The 22,128-nt window shown below is 47.6% G+C and overlaps 1 protein-coding gene and 1 pseudogene across 6 annotated transcripts; one reads left to right on the top strand and one right to left on the bottom strand.

Moving 5' to 3' along the window:
- Positions 1 to 305: 305 nt before the first annotated feature.
- Positions 306 to 10,288, bottom strand: Letmd1 (LETM1 domain containing 1). Of its 6 annotated transcripts, none has more exons than XM_034516306.2 (9): positions 10,021 to 10,288; positions 9,439 to 9,590; positions 7,482 to 7,597; positions 6,840 to 6,922; positions 4,446 to 4,632; positions 4,248 to 4,349; positions 4,001 to 4,153; positions 2,753 to 2,849; positions 306 to 1,673 (listed from the first exon to the last, which is right to left on the bottom strand). In XM_034516306.2, exons 1-9 carry the CDS (start codon positions 10,140 to 10,142, stop codon positions 1,603 to 1,605), a joined length of 1,083 nt encoding a protein of 360 aa, XP_034372197.1. In that variant the 5' UTR covers positions 10,143 to 10,288; the 3' UTR covers positions 306 to 1,602. The 6 variants fall into 6 exon arrangements, with proteins under 6 accessions (XP_034372197.1, XP_076768207.1, XP_076768208.1 ...); XM_076912092.1 differs by having other exon boundaries at positions 10,128 to 10,265; XM_076912093.1 differs by lacking the exon at positions 7,482 to 7,597 and having other exon boundaries at positions 10,128 to 10,199.
- Positions 10,289 to 11,138: 850 nt separating this feature from the next.
- On the top strand, positions 11,139 to 12,100 carry LOC117719051 (translation machinery-associated protein 7 pseudogene; annotated as a pseudogene).
- Positions 12,101 to 22,128: the final 10,028 nt, after the last annotated feature.

Genomic DNA, 22,128 nt, shown 5'->3' with positions numbered 1-22,128 from the left:
GAATATTTTGTGATAGAGATGCAATCGTAGCCTTTGGTGAGGCACCAAAAGCCTGTCCTGTGAGATTTCCTTCTGTTCCACTTCTAGACAGACTTGGCCTGTCAGACCCCTGCTGTCTGCGTCACACTTTTCTCTAGCCCTGGTTACCATTCCAGCACATCTGATCCTTACATGCTCCATTCCAGCCTTCCTTCCTTCCATCAGAGAGTTCTGTTCCAGTCAGTTAAATACCCGTTAGTGAGGTTACTCTTACAAAAGAAGCCTTAGGAAAGTGAGTAGAGTGTGTATAAGTAATTCCCCAAAACTGGTTTCAGGCAGTCTTTACTTGGGTTTAAAACAGTGCTTCATGCATTTACATACAGTAAGTCATTACAGAACCACAGGGCATAGATGTACACAACAGTTAAGCCCAGCTCACTATCTCCACGCAAATCCCTGGTCTCCCAGGGCTGGGCAGTAATTAGTGCCTTGTGCGTTTTGACCCACAGCCTAAGAAGGCAGCCACTGCTGGTTACAGATGGCTTAGTGCAACACAGTGGAGGTAGTAAACATAAGGTCCTTAGGGCTGTGTGACAGCCTGGAAAGTAAGACGCTGGGGACAAACGCAGGGAAGGCCAAGCAGCCGTTCTTTCCCACCACCTCCTTTAGAATGTTCCCACAAAGAAAAAAAAAGTGTCCAGAGAATACTGAAAGGAGGGGTGGAAGTTAGTCCATGCTAGTGACAAGGAAAAACATCCCTACTTTTGGTCTCACCAGAAAGGGTGGGTGTGGCTCATGCTTATATTCTCAGTCCCCAGGAGGCTGTGGCAGAATTGTCTGTCAGGATTGCCAGGAATCAAAAGCCAGCATGGGCTATATAGTAAGATTCTCAAAAAGGCCAAAAAGGAAAAGGGAGGGGTGTAAGAAAAATCACTGCCAGGGTTGGCACAGGGCCAGGCACAGGTGCCCTCACTCCAGGGTAAGCTGCACTGTTCTTGGCACCAGAGATCTCTACTGCAAAAGACTCTGAGGAGCACTCGCCTAGTTTCCCAAGACGACACCCCAGAGCTTCGTAGAGCTGCACGCCTGTATCCCAGCACCTGGGAGGCAGAAGTGGGAAGATCAGACTTCAAGGTCACCGGCAGCTACATGAGACATAACGTCTCGGGAAAACAACGCTAGGCTGTAGAGAACACGGCAGTGAGGCCAGTGCAGTATGGACCTGTAGCCCCAGCACCCTGAAGCCTGGAGTAGGAGGATCCCTTGAGCACAAGAATTTGAGGCCAGCCCCGGCAACATAGACACATCTCAAAAAAATAAAAATAAATAAAAACAAAACCATGGCAGTCGTGAATTTTAGGCCACATGATTCCCACCTGGGCAAACGCTGACTTTATAGGACCTAAGCATTACATCACAATAAAAGTCTAGTACCAGAGGTGCTTGCCTGTTCCAGGTTAGTGTAAGGTTAGATTCAAGCTGTGAGGGAATGTCTAGAGCTCCCAGATGGGTAGCCTGCTCCTTGGCCTCCCACACCAGTGCGCACAGATGGCTGGCAAGTGCCCCTGGTCCCACCACTACTACGCAACTGCAGGACAGTGTCATCCTTGCCGCCGTGCTCCCTCAGCGCCGTGGCTCCAGGTAGTTGGTGGAGAGCAAGACCACGTTGTGCAGCAAGAGGGACAGCTCCGGTTCTGAAAGCACCATCAGAGTTAGTGGTTGCTAGGGGACAGAGCCAGGGACGGGGAGGACGGCAGCACAAGGCTATCCTCTACAGTCCCTGCTTCACCCCAGCCCCCAAAAGCATGCTTTTCTCCACTTCTGCTATTTATCTAGGATACCTTGGTTCTCACATGACAGCAGCCGCCTACCTCATGGTAGAAGTTGGTGCTGTAAGGACATTGCTCTCGGCTTCAAGACTACTCACCAGAGACAGTTCTGTCCCCCTCTCCTGACCACCCGAACTCAGGAACACCTGGCAGTGTCTGGAGATATTAGGGCTGTGGCTGGCATGGAATGGGTATAGGCAACTGTGCGTGTAGAATACCCTGCTGTGCACAAGGCACGCCCCAGACAAATGCCAACAGCACCCAGGCTGTGAAGCACTGCCTCAAGGCAGGAAGCAGGTCCTCTGTCTTACAGCCTACACTGTGCCTGCTCAGTAGGCTCCTGAGTTCCCTTTGTATTATATAGTTCATATATAGGGGTGGGTGTGTACATATATATACAGTTCATTAGATAAAAACTTCATGCCGGCCAGTGGTGGCACACGCCTTTAATCCCAGCACTCGGGAGGCAGAGACAGGTGGATTTCTGAGTTCGAGGCCAGCCTGGTCTACAGAGTGAGCTCCAGGACAGCCAGGGCTACACAGAGAAACCCTGTCTCGAAAAACAAACAAACAAACAAACAAAAAACAACAACAAAAAACCCCTTCATAATACCTAAGGAATCCTTTGTATTATATAGTTCATATATAGGGGTGTGTGTGTGTATATAGTTAGTTAGTTAGATAAAAACTTTGTAATACGTAAGGAATCCTGGAACAAAGTGCAAAATGAGCTAGGTATGGTGGTGCACTGCCTATAATTCCAGCAACCAGGAAGTAGAGGCAGAAGGATAGCTGCCAAGTTCAAAGCCAACCTCAGACATAGTGAGTTCCAAACCAGCCAGAGCTGCACAGTCAGCCCCTGTTTGTTTGGTTGGTTCTTATTGTGGGTTTTGTTTTGTTTTAAAGCTCAGATCTCAGCAGCATGGCTGCAGAGGCTGCCTTACCTTTTAGGCTGCAGGAGATGTGCAGCCATTCCCCCAGCCAGGTCCGACACCTGTCATCAGCGACATGGGTGGAGTTCAAGCCACGAAGATAGCAAGCCTGTGGCACTCAGAAGAGAGACATCCTTAACAATCACAGTATGCTTGCCGCAGAAGTAGAAGTCCACAACTGATGGGATCCCCTAAATAAGCCACCACCTCATCCCCACAGCCGAGTACACTGCAGATGGTAAATCAGTTTGCCCACTGCTTCACGTCCTGCCAAGACCCACACACTCTGCTTAGTCCCAGGTAGAGTGCTTGTGCAGCATGCATGAGGCCTACCCGCACATTCCAGTCTGGGCCTCGTCCAGGTTACCAACAGCCTCAGCTTGGTGTGTAAGTCGGGAGGCTCAGCCCTCTGCTCTGTGCTACTGGGAGGCAGGGGAGGAGCTAAAGCATGAAGCCTACAAGAGGTGTCTGGTCAGTGAGCCCCTGCCCTTGAAGGGCACTGCTGATACTAGCCCTCCTCTTCCTGTCTTACTGCCCAGCTGACAGGAGATGAGCAGCCCGGCTTCACCACATACTCCCAGGATGCACTGCTGCATTATGGCACCAAAACCAGCAGGGCCAACTGATCAGGACCAAAACCTCTAAGACTGAGCCAAAGCAAAAACCAAAACAACAAAACAAAAACCAAAACCCCACTTTACTCTTTAAGGATACTCCTTCATAGTCTAAAACAGCCGGCTGTAACTGACACACCTAGATAGTCTAAAACAGCAGGCTTAAAATATATTGTCCTTGATATTTTTTTAAACAGGTCCTGGGTCACAGGCATGTGCCATCATACCCTGCCGGGGTCCCTGCTTCTTAAATTCATCCTCACTATCTATGTTCACTAAGAAAAAGTCCACAGAACTAAAATCAAAGAAGATCCTGGAGCCAGGTGTTGTGGCTCTGCCTGTAATCCCAACACGTGGAAGATTGAGGCAGGAGGATTGCTTTAAGTCTGAGGCCAGCCTATACTACATGAGATGCTGGTGAGGTCTCAGCATGTCACCATGAGCCTGTCATTCTAGCACTTAGTTGGAGACTAGCCTCCTCTACAAAGAGAGTTTGAGGCCAGCCAGGGCTGCATAGGGAGATCCTATATCAGAACAGCTAAAGCAACCCAGACACAGAGCTTGAATTGTGATCTGAGCAAGATAAGGAGTCCTGTAAGCTTTGAGCCCAGCCTGGACCCTGCCGACACAGCAGTCAACTTCTTACCGATTTCACTTCCTGTGCAGTCAGCTGGCCAATGCCTAGCTTTGCCAGAGCCCTGTCCAGCTGGTGAATCACAGTGGTGTGACTCTTCAGACGCCATCTCAGCAAGGGTGAAGGCAGGTACGGCGCGAGGAGCATGGCCTGGCTCAAGGCTCTCTGTGACACAGCAGGGCAGAGAGAAGGGGGAAAGTTTCACTTTACAGCCTCACACATGGTGAGCCTGTGGAGCAAAAGGCCTCAAGGTGCTCACCATGTGAGAAGCCTGGAGCTGGCTGAAGCCCAAGGGATAGGTAGAGAAGCAGTCTCTGAGAGCCAGGATGTCCTGTGCTGTCGGGTGGGTGCCATTCTGCATCTTGCAAGAGATGAGTAGATTTTAGAAAGACCCAGACTAGCTGCTCGTAACTGGCCTTGGAGCCCAGGACCTCCGGAGCCCTGGGTGGAGAGATACCTTGGTGCACAGGTCTGTCAGACGCCACCGGAGCTTTTCATGAGAAACAAAAGTGCTGGCTCTCCTTAGATGTGTGATGATTTCCAAGTGGGGCCGCCTCCGGATACCATGATAAATGTTCAGGAAATCAATTTGTTGTTTGGGGGTCCAGAAATGCTTGACAAGCAGTTGCCTAGGAAACAGGTACCTAAAAGGAAAAATAAGTATAAAGTCGCTTTCTGACAGCAGCATCTTTCAGAGTGGGCTAGTCAGTCATCCAGCAGTCATGGATCCTAGGAAGCTGGCAGAGGCCCGTTTCTCTACTCAACAGTCTTTCTACTGTGAGTCTCACCCATGTCTCACACAATTTCGAGCAGTATCACTGAGACATGATGGAGAGGAAGCTTGGTGTGCAGCAGTCAGGTAAAATGCCTCACTGTGAACTAAAACATAGAACACGCTCTGAATGATGCTATGTGTGATGCAGACTGCCTACTGCACACAGTCACACGTACACAGTCCTGAAAGGGCCATCATGTGCTCTTTAATTCAGCTAGCCTGGCTATAAATTCTCTGGTACCACTTCTATGGGCAGGCGCGACTTGCCTCTTCTTTTTCCACTCTGGGTGATTAACTCACACAACAGCAGAGATGAGTCTAAGACAAAGAGATCACAAGTACAGGCTAGGTGTGATGGCACACACCTTTTCAGTCCCACTGGGAGCCAGAGGCAAGCCAATCTCTCTCGGTTCCAAGACAGCCAGGACTGCCAGGACTACATGGTGAGATCTTGGGGTTTTTTTTTTTTTTGTTTTGTTTTGTTTTGTTTTGTTTTGTTTTACAAGGTCAGGTACCGTAAGAAGCTCCACCACTCCAGACTGCCATCCTGAGGAGGCAAGTCCATCTCCCAAGTATCCAAATCAAAGCACCAGACATAGAGTGACCTTGGGCCCTCCAACTGGCTCACTCAACAGCTGAACATCACTGTGAACCTGATAACATCACCCAAATAAGAAAAATCAATCACTGTCCTGAGCCCTACCCAAATACTGTCTTTTAAAGTCTTATTTATTTTCTTTTTGATTGTTGTGCATGAGTGCAGCTGTTCAGAGTCCAGAAGAGGGTGTCAGATCCCTAGAGCTGGAACCCCAGGCCGCTGTGAACTGCCCAGGGTAGTAGCTGGGAAGCAGACGTGGGCCCTCAGGCCCTGAAATCATGAGAAGAGTGGCTTTCATCTACTCGGCGATTACCCAGCAGCCAACACCTCAGACACCACAAAGGGTCCCGGCTTATAAGTGTCATCTCTGGCTATCAGATACTGAAGCCATGATATCGGAATGTGAGAATGACTGTTTTGCTAAAAACAGTTTCCAGTGTGTCATTTGTCTTGGAGAGTGAGGTGCTGTCTGTAGGGTGGAGAAGACACTAAGGTTACTTCATGACTCCCAGGCCCACTGAGCTATGTCACTGAGAAGTTCTTAAGAACTTTGAGACAAGGGCTGGAGGGGCAGTTCAGCAGTTAACAGCACATAATGTCCTTACAGGGGACCCAGGTTCAGTTCTCAGCACCACATGATGGCATACAACAGTTTGTAGGCCCTTACGTGGTGCATATACACTCATACAGGCAAAACACTCATAGGCATAAAATAAAATAAATAAATTTAAATTTTTCTTAAACTTGGGATAATGAAAAGATTGAAGTAGGAAGTTTGACGCCCTCTGAACTTCTGAAATGAAAACATTTTTAAATGATTTTCTTGGGAGCTGGGATTAAGAACACTGTTTGCTCTTCCGCAGGACCCAGGTTCAACTCCCAGCACCTACAGGGTGGCTCACAACTATCTCTAACTCCAGCTCCAGCTCCAGCTCTGATGCCTTCTTCTGCTCTGCAGGATCCTGTATGCATTTAATTATGCTCACACAACCACATACACATAAAAAATAAAAGATAAAAAAGTAATTAAAAAGAAATAATTTTCTTGGCTTTTTTTGTTGTTGTTTTTATTTGTTTGCTTGAGAAAGGTTTCATGTAGCTCTGGTTAGCCTATAACTCACTCTATAGTCCAGGCTGGCCTTGAACTTCTGACCCTCTGCCTCCAACTCCCAAGCACTGGAATTACATGTCACTATACCAGACAAAATGATTGTTAATTTTTACAAAAAATCTATAGTTTCATGGCTGGAGAGATGGCTCAGAGATTAAGAGTACTGGCTGCTCTTCTACAGGTTCTGGGTTCAATTCCCAGCACCCACATCTATAACTTCAGTTCTAAGGAATATTCTGTTCGCTCAAGGCGCCAGATACACATGTAGTGCAGACATATATGTAGACAAAACATCCATACACATAAAATAATAATAAAATAAAAATGTAGAATGTATAGTTTCAAGCTGCGGGTGGTAGATACTCACATTAGCAGGAAGACCAGGTAGTTGGCAAAGGGCGGGATGGAGATGAGGCCAACAAAGAGACACTTGGTGATATCTCGTCGGAACTAAACAGAAACAAACAGATCCAGTTTTAACCCGAGTGAGATCTTGATAACGTGGTCAATCCCTCCATCCCACTCACTTAAATGAGCTTGCATTGTGGCCTACAAAAAGGACCACGCTCACTTCTGCCTTCTGACGGTAAGTTCCTTGAGGGTAGAACCTCAGATGTTACTTTTTGTTATTCCCAAATACTGAGTACAGGCTGGTCTTTTATCAGCTCTCTAAGTGAACTCTTTTGGATGTACAGAATGTCTCCTGGGCTTTTACGTCAGGACACTGCCAAACACTTTCTGGTTGCAGCTAGGTGCAGATCTTTGCGTGTTAAAAACCAAACTGGGTTTTATTACTCACAGATTTAATCAGAGTGTGCGCCGGGAATTCTGTTTAGCTGTGCTGTGAACTTCATTCTCAGTGAGCCCAGTTCTGACAAGAACAACTGGATGCCCTCGTGGCAAAGGAGAAATGTGTGACCAGTGATCAACAGGAAAGGAAAGAAGCAGAGCTGAGCTCTAGGTTAGGTACCTCACCGAGAGCTTCTGGGTGTTTGTCCCTGGCCCATACCTGTCTCAAATGCTCCATCTCCCGGTAAGAGAGTTGATGAAACTTTAGATTTTGTTTCCACATGTCTGCCTTTATTCTTCTAGCCTTTTTGGCATCAGCCCATAACATCTGTATTCCTGCCCCATTAAAGTGGAGGACAGAACGTGGTGTTATCCCGGTTTGAACCTCCTACTGTGGTCACTCACATGCACACATACCGGCCCCTCCCCAGCTTGCGCCTCACAGACCTCCCCATCCTCTCCCCCAGCACATGACCCAGCCTGAATGACTGACTGGCTTGGTTTTGAACTCTAGCTCCTTAACTCCAGAGCATCATGGTCAATTAACCCTATGTGCTCCCCAGCAGGATATTAACCTGCTGCTCTCTGGGGCATGTTCTTAAGTTGCACGATTTGACATATTGCTATGATTACACTCTGAATCTTCACTCTATAATAATGCTTATATTTACCTAGTTTTTTTTTTAAAATGCTTCCAGGGCTAGAGAGATGGCTTGGAGGTTTAAAACATTTACTGCTCTTGTGGCGGACCTAGGTTCAGTTCCCAGCACCCACATGGTGCTTCACAGCCATGCAGAAGTCATGATCCAGGGGATCTCATGCTTTCTGACATCAGAGAGCACTAGGCATGCACATGGTTCACATGTATGCATGCAGGCAAAACAGCCACAGAAATAAAATGAATAAAGTCACTCTTAATGCTTCCAGATTTATGAACAAGATATTATCTAGATTGGCTTCAAAGCATGTATGTGTATAAATGATTGGTGGTCATTAAGTATTTTGTTTTGAGGGGTTTATTGTTTTTGTTTTTACAGCATCTTGCTATGTAGCTGAAGCTGACCTAGAACTCCTGATGCTCCTGCCTTGGTATGCTGGGTTGTGGGACTGTAGACACAGAACCACCATGGCTGGCAAGGTAGCCATTCTTACCTCCACTTTTTAGACAAAGTCAGTCCATGAAGCTAATAATTATAGTAATATTCAGAGTTGGCAACATTCTATTTTTTTTAATTAGTAGATAGAAGTATAGAATACAATAATAGTAACAGTTAACACATACTGGACACTCAGTATAGAGATGTCATACTAAAATAGATCAGGCCATGTTCTAAGTATTTTATATATGTTGATTTAATCTTCACCATTAGGGGTGGGGGCTCAGCATTCTAATCCCAGCACTCAGAACGTGGAGGCAAGGAGACAAGAAATTCAAGGTCATCCTCAACTACAAAGAAAGTCTGAGGCCAGCCTGAGCTATACTCTTACTAGATACCTAAATAATAGTCATAAGTAGGTCATCAGCAGGTAGGTTCTATTACTTCTTTATAGATGAGAAATCAAAGGGACAAACAAGACTGTGCAAGTGCACTGTCTAAGTCACAAATGGGATTTGAATCCGGCATTTTGGTTCCAGGGTGGTCATGTGACATTCTCCGTATCATTTCAACATAGCTAGCAGACTTCCACTTTGAATAGAAACATTTCAGAGACCAAGTGTATACAGTTCTATTTCCACTACAAGTTATCTAAGCTGGCCACGTGATAAACACGCACCAGCAAGTTAATCTCTGGCTGGAGAGCACATAGGGTTAATGACCTAGAGTTGAAAACCAAGCATTTAGATAAAGTTTTCTTATGACAACAATCCCTGGGTCTGGTCTGTACTACCACAGTCCCTTGTGCACAATTTCTTGCACAGGACAAGGAATTTCTAAAGAAATTACATTATAATTATATAGTTATAGTCTGTGATGTCAGGATTTGTCTACCACAACATCCTTCTAGGTATTTAAGAGGGGACAGTGACACTTTGTAAGAATTAATACTCAAACACTGATGGAAAAGAAGGCATCCCGACTCACAGTGCTGCAGCGGACCCCTGTACATTGCAATCGCACTGACTGTGACTAACGCTGCCGAAGAGCGGATTCGGGGTTTTCAATGTTAGCGTTTACCTTTCATGAAGGTTGTGTATAAGGCATAGAAGCGGGGGAAATGACGCCCCAAGAAACGATGGTACGTTCCATTAATCGCTCTTGTCTTGGTCACCACGTAAGAAATCAAGTTCTTCACATCTGCCTTCGGAGAAACGTGAAGCTTTGAAGACCTACAAGGAAGACCAAAGAGACTATCTGCGAACTAGTAGAAGCCACTTCGTACCTAGGGCCCCTGCTGTAAAACACAATTTTCTGAGAGCGATTGCCAGAACACGACATTTCTGAAAACCCAAGCCCTTTGGTCTGAGAGCGGGCGGATCATGCAGGAAAGTGATGGAAAGCTGTGAGCGTGGAGTGTGCACAAAGCCTGCGGGGCCAGGAGAATGCAGGCTGAGGCCATGGAGAGATGGGAAGCGGAAGCTGAAAGATGAGCTCGGGATGTGCGGGGACACGGAGCACAGAGAGGGTCAGGGACCGGCGTTCGGTAGGGATCCTGCGTGGAAAAGCAAAACCCAGGGCCCAAGGCGTGGGGTCCCGAGAGGCGGAGCCGCTGGAAGGGCTTCTACGTCAAAAATGCTCTTCTCTCTCCAGGGCCCTCACCGAGGGGCGAGCCACGCAGGGCCAGAGCGGCCCAGCTGCAGCCTCCGGGTGACAAAGGGTCCAGGGGCGACGGCCGAACCCCACAGAGCAGCCCGAGCCCAGCACACCCTGGACAGCGCCATCTTCACAGCCGGGGAAGGAGCGGGGAGAGAGGTCGTCTCCGGGTCAAAGTGCGCCCCGCAGCACGCACGCGCCGCCCCTCCGCGCTGACAGGCGGCTGCGAGCCGCCCGGCGCCCCCCGTGCGAGCACGGGCGGGGACCCGGATTGGACGCGGCGACGCTTCCGCCCGCAGGACCGGAAGCGGGCCGCCCCGAGGGAGCGCGGGTCCAGCTTGAGGTATCGATCGTGAGCCGAGGACGGCGTCTCCTTGAGGGACCCAGTGCCCTCGTGGGTCCCTGGGGCCTCGGGGCCGCGGGCGCTGCCCTTGACCTCTGCGGGCACCCGGGGCGGTGGCCCCGACGGTGGCGGCGGCGGCGCGGGGAGGCGCAGCGCCCTCTAGTGGCGGCGGGGGCGGACCTCCGCTCTCTGTCTATCTGGTGGCCAGTGTAGAACCTAAGAAGGATGTAGAACCTAAGAAGGACCGCTTTCTGGTCCTCATGTGCCCTTGTCACATAGTAGGTGCGCGGTGGGTATTTTTGGATAAATGACTCCTTGAAACTCAGAAGGGTTTCTAGGCGTCCAGCCATCCGCGAAAATTGATGGCCCTCTTGTGTCCATAGGCATTTTAAGCGACTTGGAACGTGCTGAAACCATTTGTCTGAAGTCAGGTTTAGTGTGTGAGACCTTGGACCTGTCTGTTCAGTGTACTTCCTGTGGGATATACCTGTGTTGTAGAATTCTGTGAAGATCCAAGGATGAAATGTTTGCAAAAGCTCCCACGTCTGTGGAATGTCATGACGGCGGGAGGACTGGTGGTTTTAACAGTTACAAAGCTGTGCTTTGCATGTACTGAGTGGGTGAGGTAGGGATAGAAAGTGACCAGAAGATGGGTTCTCTCGGTTCTCAGGTAGCTTCTAAGTCCCTCAACTACGGTGTCTCCCAAGAATGTTCGGCTCACACTAAAAGGAGAACTCCCAGGAGATACGAGTGCACAGAGTCACAGACGGTTTTGTAAGATGAAAAGGTACTGCCTGGGAGAACAAACTAAAGGGAAGGCATTTTGTGTAGTCAGGGGTGAGGTGGGGTTCTGAGTAAAGTGCTGTGTACGCATAAGGACCTGAGTTCGATGCCTGACTCTCATGTCAAAAGCTGGGCATGGTGTGGTGTGCCAGTGACCCCTACCACCACCACCCGGTGCAGGGGAAAGGGGAGGGTCTATAGAGCTGAGGACCAGGCAGGAGGAGCCCTGGCACTTGTTAGCCAGCCAGTCTAGCAAGTTACAGGGTCAGAGGGGACCCTGTCCAAAAAAAAAAAAAAAAAAAGGAAAAGATTGACAAAGGCAGTCCAGACATGCGCATACCCAGCACACGCATGCGCTAGCATGTGCACGAACTACAAAAAGAAAAAAGTGATAGAGATTCATTCCTCATAGAGCTACTGAGTGTTTCTTCTTCATTCCCCTTCTCTTGATTCGCGCGCGCGCGCGCACACACACACACACACACACACACACACACACCAGTCCAGAGTGTGTACATTTATAATCCCAGCATTCCAATGGGGGAGATGGGAGGTAGAAATAAGAAAATCGGTCAGGGGCTGGTGAAGGGGCTGGAGACGCCATGTCGGGCTGGGAAGGTGGCAAAAAGAAGCCCCTGAAACAGCCCAAGAAGCAAGCCAAGGAGATGGACGAGGAAGATAAAGCTTTCAAGCAGAAACAAAGGAGGAACAAAAGAAACTCGAGGAGCTAAAAGCCAAGGCCGTGGGGAAGGCCCCCCTGGTCACAGGTGGAATTAAGAAATCTGGCAAAAAGTAAGCTGTTGCTCACATCAGAGTTGATGGTGACCCTCCCCTTCCATTCCTATGTAAACATCTGGATTCCCTGCAATAACATCTTTGCCACTACAGCTACAATGAAGTGTTACCCTGTAACCTGTCAAACATCTGGATTCCCTGCCATAACATCTTTGCCACTACAGCTACAATGAAATGTTACCCTGGAGCCTGTCAAACATCTGGATTCCCTGCCATAACATCTTTGCCACTACAGCTACAATGAAATGTTACCCTGGAGCCTGTCAAACATCTGGATTCCCTGCCATAACACCTTTGCCACCTAATAGCTAGAATGAAGTTTTACCCTGGAGCCTGTTGTTGTACATTGTAATAAACTTTTGTAAAAAAAAAAAAAAATGAATAAAGTGAACAATACAATGTAAAATAAATAAATAAATAGGAAAATCTCCAGAATCTCAGAGGCCAGCTCACCTGGAACCCCCTGCAGGGAAAAGAGAGAGACGAGACCCTTTCTCAAAGTGGCAGACAAGACAGACATCTGAGGCTGTCTTCTGACAGACGTGTGGCATAGTACATTTGGTTGGACACACACACACACACACACACACACAGAGGAATGCTCACGTATATGTACAAAGAAAAAAATTTAAAACAAGAGCTGGAGAGATGGCTCAGTGGTTAAGAGCACTGACTGCTCTTCCAGAGGTCCTGGGTTCAATTCCCAGCAACTACATGGTGACTCACAGCCATCTGTAATGGGATCTGATGCCCTCTTCTGGTCCTCAGGAACACATGCAGGCAGAATACTGTATACATAAAAAATAATTTAAAAAAGAAAGATTATTAATTTTTTTTAAACAAACAGGAACTGCACAGTTGCAGAGGTGGTGGCCAGCACTGAGCTGGCTGGGGTCAGGTTGGAACAATGTGTAAGCACATGGCTGAGTATGGGCTGGAGAAAAATGAAACTTCAGTTGTCAGAGTCAGGACAATTGAGAGGCCTTGTAGACACTGGAAATCTATTTACTGAGTCGAGACTCTTAAAGTGAGAATGTCCGTGGTTGTTCTGTAGTAAAGATGCAGGGAGATGAAGCGACAGGTGCCATCTGGGAGTTTATAAAAGAAAAACTCACATTTCCCCATGTGGAACTGGATCTGATCAGTGTGTGAGTCTGTACGTCAGAAGCAAGTGAGTTTCCTAGAGATGCCCCTCCATCCCCCCATTTTGCATGGCCTATAATTCATGAGCTCTGAGATGTAGGGTCCTCAGAGACTTCATCCCAGGATTGCTTCTCACTACTGATGTGCCTTCTTGCCACTTTTACACAGCCTAATGATTCCTGGACATCACCCTATTTGGGCAGAATTTTTTGCAGATCAACATGAAGATGTGCTTTCATGTAGTAATGTACTGATGTAGACAAACTGATGATTTCATAATCCCTGACAATGATTTTATAGAATTCCTAAATTGATATAAGTAATTTCAAGTCCTCTACAGAATAAAAGTTGTAATTAGAGCTCTGTAAACCTTCATGTGTCATAAAAACAAAAACAAAAAACAACAAAAAAGAGGCAGGCGGATTTCTGAGTTTGAGGCCAGCCTGGTCTAAAGAGTGAGTTCCAGGACAGCCAGGGCTACACAGAGAAACCCTGTCTCAAAAAACCAAAAACAAACAAACAAAAAACCTTCATGTGTCACAAGCTAATTGCACTAGGCAAAGAAAGCAGGCTTGGAACAAATTTACAGTCAGAGAAAACATTCCTTCTAGGTGAATAGTGAAACCACTGTCTGGTAACTAAAGATCATAAATGGTGAACGGACAACTTATTGTAGATGGAAGGACAAAAAATAAAATATCAACTGGCTCATCCATACAAAACTTCACAGCTAATAAGACATAAGGCAGAGGGCTGGTCTCTTGACAAAACCATGCTGCCTTGTGACATATTGATGCATTTATTTTCATATAACTGCATGCTTAAGAAATTATAGAAATTTATAGAAATTTCATCCCAGCACCTGGGAGGCAAATGCAGGAGAGTCTCTATCAGTTTGAGACTGGCTTGGTCTGCACAGTAAATCAAGGCCAGCTAGGGCTGCATAGTGAGAGACCTTGTCTCAAATAAAGTAGAAGGTATATGGTATATGGTATATGTATACAAGGACTGTGTCACCGTGTGGATGGGCTTTGCGGTCCTAATGCTCAAGCTCCGCCCACTGCAGAGGAGAGGGTCCTCTGCTGGCTGTCTTCTGGAAGCCAGTCTCCTCCTGGCAGCCTTTGGATCAACATGTAGAACTCTCAGTCCCTCCAGCATCATGTCCGCCTGGATGCTGCCATGCTTCCCGCCATGATGATAATGGATGGAACCTCAGAACCAGTGAGCCAGCCCCTATGGAATGTCCTTTATAAGAGTTGCCTTGGTCATGGTGTCTCTTTACAGTAATGGAAACCCTAAGTAAGACAGATGGGGGTCTATTGACTGAGAAAGATAAAGATAAAGGTCTGGAAAAAGAGAGTTGGATAAACATTCTGGTGATTTGGGTGAGGTCTGGCCCTACAGATAGCCAAGCCTTCTGAGTGGAAAACAGGCATACTGGTCGAGGAGACAACCTGCTGTGATTGACATTCCTGGTCTCTCCAATGCTTATCTGTGAACATTCATGCCCTCTAGACAACATAAGGGAAAATCATTTATTTTGGCTCAGTTACAGTTTGTTCTGGAAAGGAAGTCCTGGGCAGGAGCTTGAGGTATGGGCAGGTAGGAGAGGAGACAGTGACGACTGCTTGTTTTCAGCTAACCAACCTGCCTCCACCCCTACTCCCCAGACAGGGTTTCTCTAAGGGTCCCTAGTCCTATAGACCAGGCTGGCCTTGAACTCAGAGATCCCAATGCTGGCATCAAAGGTGTGTGTCACCACCACAAGGTCACTTTCTCCTTTGTATACAGTCCCCAATCTCATCCCAGGAATTGACCCTGGTCTTCCACATCAACCTAATCAAGATAACCCACACCCCACCCCAGGTGTGCCTAGAGGCCCCGTGTCGATCCTAGCTCTGGCACAGAAGACGAATGTGAGGCTAACACCACTCCCTATATATTCAGGCTGAGTCTTTCGTTTCCATGTCGCCAGAGCTGGAACCACAGGTGTGTGCCATTATGGTGGGTGCGTTCTTTTAATCCCAACACACTAGGGAAGCAAAGGCAGGAGGATCTCAGCATTCCAAGGACAGCCTGGTCTACCTAGTGAATTCCAGGGTAGCCCAGGCTATATAGTGAAACCCTGTTTCAATAAATATTTTATTTAGGCTTTTAAGTGCACTGCTTGTTGGGTGTGTGTCTCTATAATCATCAAGATCAGGAAGAGATCTACCTCAAAGAAGTCCGGCGGTAGTCCTTGATAAAGACAGACGTGGCCATTCTCCTCTGCCCCCAGTGAACACTAAAGCGCACATGTAAATACCATACACATTATGTACTCGGACAAATAAATCAATAGACATGTCAAAAATTAAGACAGGTCATGTGGCACACGACTTTAATCCCAGCTCTTGGGAGGCAGAGGCAGACAGATCTCTGAGTTCAAGACCAGCCTGGTCTACAGAGAGAGAGTTCCAGGACAGCCAGGGCTGTTACACAGAGAAATCCTGTCTCAAAAAATAAGAAATAAAAAAGTCAATATTTAATGAACAAATAAAAATGTTTAGAAGAAAGAGAGATAGATGTGGTGGCACATGCCCTTAATCCCAGCATTCAGAAGGCAGAGGCACCTGGGTTCCAGGATAGCCTGATCCACCAAGCAAGGTCCTGGCCAGACAGTGCCACACAGACCCTGTCACAAAGGTATTAGAGAGAGAGAGAGAGAGAGAGAGAGAGAGAGAGAGAGAGAGAGAGAGAGAGAGAGAGAAGCCAACAAGGTGGATCAGTTCTTGAGTTCTCTCTCCCAGATATATACATGGTAGAAGGAAAAAGTCACCTCCCTCCATAGGTGCACTGTGGCATGATTCACTCATGCACACTAGTCTGAATCTTTGTACCCGAGGAGGCCAGAAGAGGGCGCCGGATCCCCTGGAACTGAAGTTTGAGGAGGTTGTAATCCACTGTGAAGAACTAAGCTCTGCTTCTTTACAAGAGCATCAAGTGCTCTTAATGACTGAGCCATCTCTCCAGCCCCGATGGTGTCTTTAAATGGTCCCAGACTTACGATGTGGTAAATGAGGACCAGCTGAGAGGTAGCAGGTTAGCACAGTGTTTGCCTAGAATATAGAAAGTCCTGGGTTCCATCCCCAACACTGTACACACTGGGTGTGGTGGCACATGCCATAGCTTCATGAAGAGACTCAGGACTTTAAGGTCATCCTTGGCTGTAGCTTGAGTCGAGGCTAGCTCAAGCTACCTTAGACCTATTTACTCATCCCTGGTTCACCACGAGCTTTTGCTGTTTGGCCTTTATCTAGGTGAGGGCCTGCTCTGTACCCGTTGTGATAGGTTTCAGGAAAACAAAGGCAGATACAAGGCTGGCCATTTTCTCAAAAAGCTCAGAACTTTAGTAGGGAAAACTGGCAGTGAAAACTACTTGTACTAGGGACAGGAGAGAAGGTCCCTGGGAATCTGAGATGGAGTCTTACTATTGTAGTCCAGGCTTGCTTGGTTATTATGTAGCCCATTTCCCCTTTTGTTCCCGACACCTCAAGTGGTGGGCTACAAGCATAAGGAGACTACCCGTAGCGACTCAGGCAGCAGCAAACCCTTCCTGGGAAGGCCTGCAGGTCTCGGTTCCTGGTCTCTGAACGGTTAATGGTCTCTGTGCCTTTTACACATCATTTGGGACATTTCTACAGGGCTATCTTGCACACCGTGGATGTGCCTCATCTCTGCAGCTTATGGGTCCCTTCCTTTCTTCTAAAGGGGCGTCGTAGGGGCGGGATGTGTCTTTCTATGTAGTCTTGGCTGTGCTGGGACTCACTATGTAGACCTCGAGCTGCCTGCCTCTGCAACCCACGTGCTGGGATTAAAGAGTTCATTCAACACTCACTTGTTTGATATTCCACCTCTGGATTCTTTGTCCATTTCGGTTCTCCAGCCCACTTCTTTGATACATCATATTTGGAAGGGCGTCCTCAGGACAGAAGTTGAGTTTCCTCTGTATACACTGGAGACACTCCGTTATTTCTTGTTTTTCAACAGTGTGGTTTAAGGCAGCAAAAGCAAACATATGGAAGGAGAGCCGGCGAGGGCTGGTGGGCATCTGGGAGCTTCCACGTGACCCGGGGTAACCACGGGAAGCTGTCCACCTTGTCCACCGTGGCATCTCCAGCCTGACCGAGTCTCATCACTTCTTGGCTGTGTTAACTTTCTGTTCGGGCTCCTTAAGCTTTCCTGCGTTCCACACACTTAAAGTGAGGGTGCTGCAGGGTCTGACAGGGCTGTTGGTGTTAAGTTAGTTAATACAGGGAAAGTGCTTAGGGCAGTCGCTGCCACCCGGCTTTTTTTTTTTTTTTTTTTTTATTACTGCTTGCTCGTGCCTGTTGTTTCCTTAAAGACTTTAACCTTCTTGGTAATCTTTGCCCTGAATCCCCCGGGCTGTTGCCAAAGGCCCCCCCAGGCCAGGGGTTTGGAGCCATACTATTAGTCTGCAAGTGCAGCTAATTACAGGTGAGGAGAGGCCCGGTGCTGACAGTTCCTTCTTACTCTTTGCCTTTTGAGACTAGATGTGGCTGCATATCTTTAACTGGCCTTGAACTTGGAGTGTAGACCAAGTTGGCCTCTAGCTTACAGCGATCCTTCTGCCTCTGCTGAGATCACAGACATTTACCACTCCAGCGTGGCTTCTGCTGAGTGTTTATTAAATGAGGCTGTTAAGTAACATTTTAGACTGTTTCCTGCGGCAGCTCTGTTGGTAAGTGTGACATGAGCTTTCACTGGTGTTTTTTTTACTAGCTATTTCACTCGGTCTTGCTTGAGCTAAAACTTTATTTTGGGCACAACCTAAAAGGCCGAGACTGCAGCACACGTGGTCTCTCCTGTTCCGGGAAGGACTGTGGGACTCAGCAGGGGAATTCCTGGACATGGTGCCAGCACTTGTGAGGAACAGGGAAGCTGGATGTGCATCTCGGAGACTCTACTCTCAGGAAAGCAGAAGCTGCTTCACTCAGCAGAGCTTGTGACTCACAGAATCAGCTTCCAGAAAGCAAGAGGCATCGGCAAGGCTGGGGATTGTGTGTTGTGTATCTATTAACAACAGCCAAAACAAACAAACAAACAAACAAAAAAACAACCAAACACAAACACAAAAGCCAAAAGTCAAAAATCTTAACTGTCAGCTTAATATGATGATGAATGTTTCACGGGACTGAAGTACCCAGCAGCAGCAATCTTCCCTTCCCCCTCTATCCAGCCCTAGTACATTCTACAGAGAGGAAAAAACTTGTCATTTGTTGACTGGCATCTGTTATGGGCGACGTTGCTTTGGAGAAGTGCATCACTGAGACTTCAGGAAAGACCAAATGTCTGTGTTTCACCATGACTCTGCACTGATTCTCAGAACCTAGACCATTCATTTATGTCTCCACAGTAACCACAGTGCACTGCAGAAGCCCACAGTGCTACCAGCTTACAGGCATAAACCTGAATCTTTGGAAGGCAATTTGATGGGGACTTCACTTACACTTAGCGAAACAGCCGCAGTGGCTGGCTTCTCCTCTGGGATTCTGGCCATGTTTTACTGTACCGGACGCTAATGCCCTTCTGTGGAGCAAGCCTCAAGTCCAATCAGAAAGTGATTGCTTGCTTATCTCTGAAATAGTCATGTCGTTACTGCGCCTGCCTGGCAGGTCAGTCGTGTAGTTTGTATGCAGGGCCAACAGCTGTCACTGTTAGTGACAGTTTCCCCAGCAGCCCTTAGCCCCGCCCAGTGCTGTGAGAGCTACCCAGGCACAGGGGTTGCCGGGTATTCAATCACATTGTGAACCCCCCAGATTGTGAACTGCAAGAATCTGTTTCTAATGGCTCAGCCTTTGATCCTAGAGCTTTCTGTTTACTGTAAACAAGCACTTGTGTGGCTCAGCCCCAGCACACACCTTTAATCCAGGAGCTAGATGAAGTCAACTGTAGGTGGAGCAGGCAACCAGCTGACAAAGAGTAAGCATAAGAAAACAGAAAGGATTGTTGTATTTATTATGTATGCAGTGTTCTGCCCACATGTGTGCCTGCACACCAGAAGAGGGCATCAGATCCCATTACAGATGGTTGTGAGCCACCATGTGGTTGCTGGGAATTGAACTCAGGACCTTTGGAAGAGCAGTCAGTGCTCTCAACCTCTGAGCCATCTCTCCAGCCCAAGTTGAAGATTATTTATAACAGCATGGAGAAGGAGAAGGAGCCTTTTCCTTCTGGGATGATGGTGGCGTAGGAAGGACAGCTGGGTGCTCTCTCTGCCTCTCTGAACTAGCAGGTCTCCACCACAGGGTCTAGCTCCCGAGTCTTCGTTTGCTAAAGTCGAACATTTTAAATTATGTTTTTAAAAACAGCACAGGGGAAGTCTGCAGCCCACTTCCAGCTTGACTTTGCCGTGTTCTGCAACCCATAGTGGCATTAGCTGGTCCTGTCAGGGCCGGGAGCTCCTGCTTACAGAGCTGCGGTGTTGTGGGTGCTGGCTCCTTTGGTGTCTTAGTCGTTTGCCCACTTGATCTGTCACCTGTCTGCAGAGTCCGGAGCTGTTATGAGATTTGCTAGGACTGGTGGGAAACAGTAGCTCTTAGCTTTATCATCCAGACAGGTCAATAAGCAGCAGGTTCGAGAAGCCAGTGAGAACTTTCCGCTGATGTGGATTGCTCTGTTTATCCCTGTCACCGCCCGCATCTTCCTTGTCTCCATCTTCACCCAAACATCTTTTTGAAAAACCAGGGAGCAAATGATGAATAAACCGGGGTGACGTGTAATCATGAATGTTAGGGCCAACTGAAGAACAGGGCAGAAAGCAGGGACACCTCAGAGCCCAGAGGAAACAGAACTGTGGCCTCAACCCCACCCCTGACCACACCCCCACCCACCCACCATCCAACCCCAGTTGGCTGTCAGTCTGGGCAGAGGCAGCAGGGCCCACCTCCCAGTATCGGGTGGTTTGCCCTTGGCAGGTTTGACCTATTGGCAGCTTCCTAACTACTGGAGCCTTGGTCACCCTCCTGTTTCCTTGTGGAGGCCTCTTCCTGCTCACCTGCTGGTTGTGACATCTGAGCTAGAGGCAGACTGGGAGGAGTCAAAAAGAAAAAAAATAAGCTGGCCAAAACCTGTTTCTTCTGGATTGCTTATGAAATGATCCACGTGAGACAGTTATTGACCAACCATGGTGATTAAGCCAATTATAAGTTTTGAGTCTCTTTTTAATTGATGCCCAGACCAAGAGCAGGCTCGTGTCTCTGAAGAGTCCCTTTGTGCTCAAGCTCATGGGTACAGCCAGCATTTTAAAAGACCAACCGCAATTACGTTAGCAGTCAAGAGGGTTACATTAGTGAGGGGTTTGCAGTGGCCAGTAAAAGCCGCTTTCTTTGCAAGGCTCAGCAGTATCTTCCAGACACCACGTAATTTGTTTGGACCATGGTCAATGTCAGAGACAGTCCCAGAACCATTGCCAAGGCTGCTGGGCGATGTGGGAGGCGGGGGTGAGAAGCGTCTCACTCGAGTGTCTCATCCAAGGTTGAGCGGTGTCGAGGCGGACTCCGTGCTGGGACTGAACCTTTACACTTTCTCCTTTGGTTCATTTTTTCGTTTGTTTTGTTAGAATTTTGGTATTTTTGGTTAGAATTTGTAGTGTTTTGTTTGATTTTAGACAAAGTTTCACTCTGTAGCTGCATAAGCCTAGAATATAGGTGAAGTCCAGGTTGGCTTCAAACAAGTGGCAGTCCTATTACCTCAGGCCCCAGATACTGGTGTGAGCCACCATGACCTGTCTTTTGTTTCATTGACAATTCTCACTGAGTAGCCCAGGCTGGACTAGAAATATAACCTGGAATAGCCTTGAACTCATGATCTCCCTGCCTTAATCTTCTGAGTGTCCATGCACTTATGCACACACAAAAACACACAAACAATAACAAATAATTTTAGAGAGATGGCTCAGAGGTTAAGAACACTGGCTGCTCTTCCAGAGGACCCAGGTTCAGTTCCCAGCACCCACATGGCAGCTCACAGCTGTAACTCCAGTTCCATGGAACCCAATGCCCACACACATGGCACACAGACATCCATACACACAAAATGATAAGTTAAAACACTGAGAAACTTAAAGATAACGGAAGACTAGCAAGTTTATTTAGTTGGTTAATTGTTTCTTGGGCAAATATGCAGAATTGAATTCAGATCTCCAGCACTCAGTAAGAATCCCAGGCTGGCGGCATGAACCTGTAACACCAGCGGTTTTGGTCTCACAGGCCAGCCACTTAACCAGTGAGCTTCATGTTCAGTGAGAGACCCTGTCTTAAAATAAATAAGTAAATAAAATAAAATGAGACACAGAGTGAACATCAGCCTCTGGCCTACGCACACTCCCACTCCCAGACTCACACACACAAACTCACAGACACACGCACATACATCTGTGCACATAAACAATCTATATATATATACATACATGTGTGCACACGCACATTCACACACATATACACGTCCATGCACACACATCTGTGCATACACATATACACACACCTGTAGGTATGCACACTCCCTCACCTAAGATACATACATAAAAGATATGGAGCCTAAGTCTGTAAACCCAGCACTAGCGAGGCAGAGGCAAGAGGTTTGGGAACTCAAGGCCATGCTCAGCTAAATAGCAAGTTCAAGACTAGATATAGCTTTAAGAGATCTTATCTTAAGAAGAAGCAGAGGAGGGAGGGGAAGGGGAAGAAGAAGAGGAGGAGGAAGAGGAGGAGGAGGAGAAAATAATCTGGGGCTGGAGAAATGGCTCCATGGTTGATAGCACTAGCTGCTCTTTCTGAGGATTCTGGCTCAATTTCCAGCACCCACGTGGCAGCTCACAACAATTTGCAACTCCAGGTCTATGGGATTAGATTCTGTCCTCAGGTCTCCTCAGGCACCAGACACACATTATGATAAACTTACATACTTCTAGACAAAACACCCAGGCTGGCCTCAGACTCAGAGAGACCAGTTTCTCCCTGCCTCCCAAATGCTGGATTTAAGGTGTGTAC

This window comes from Arvicanthis niloticus, chromosome 13, assembly GCF_011762505.2.
Source record: "Arvicanthis niloticus isolate mArvNil1 chromosome 13, mArvNil1.pat.X, whole genome shotgun sequence".
NCBI classification, from domain to species: Eukaryota; Metazoa; Chordata; class Mammalia; order Rodentia; family Muridae; genus Arvicanthis; species Arvicanthis niloticus.
Note: the sequence above shows the minus strand (reverse complement) of the source record. Positions and strands in the feature narration are given on the sequence as shown.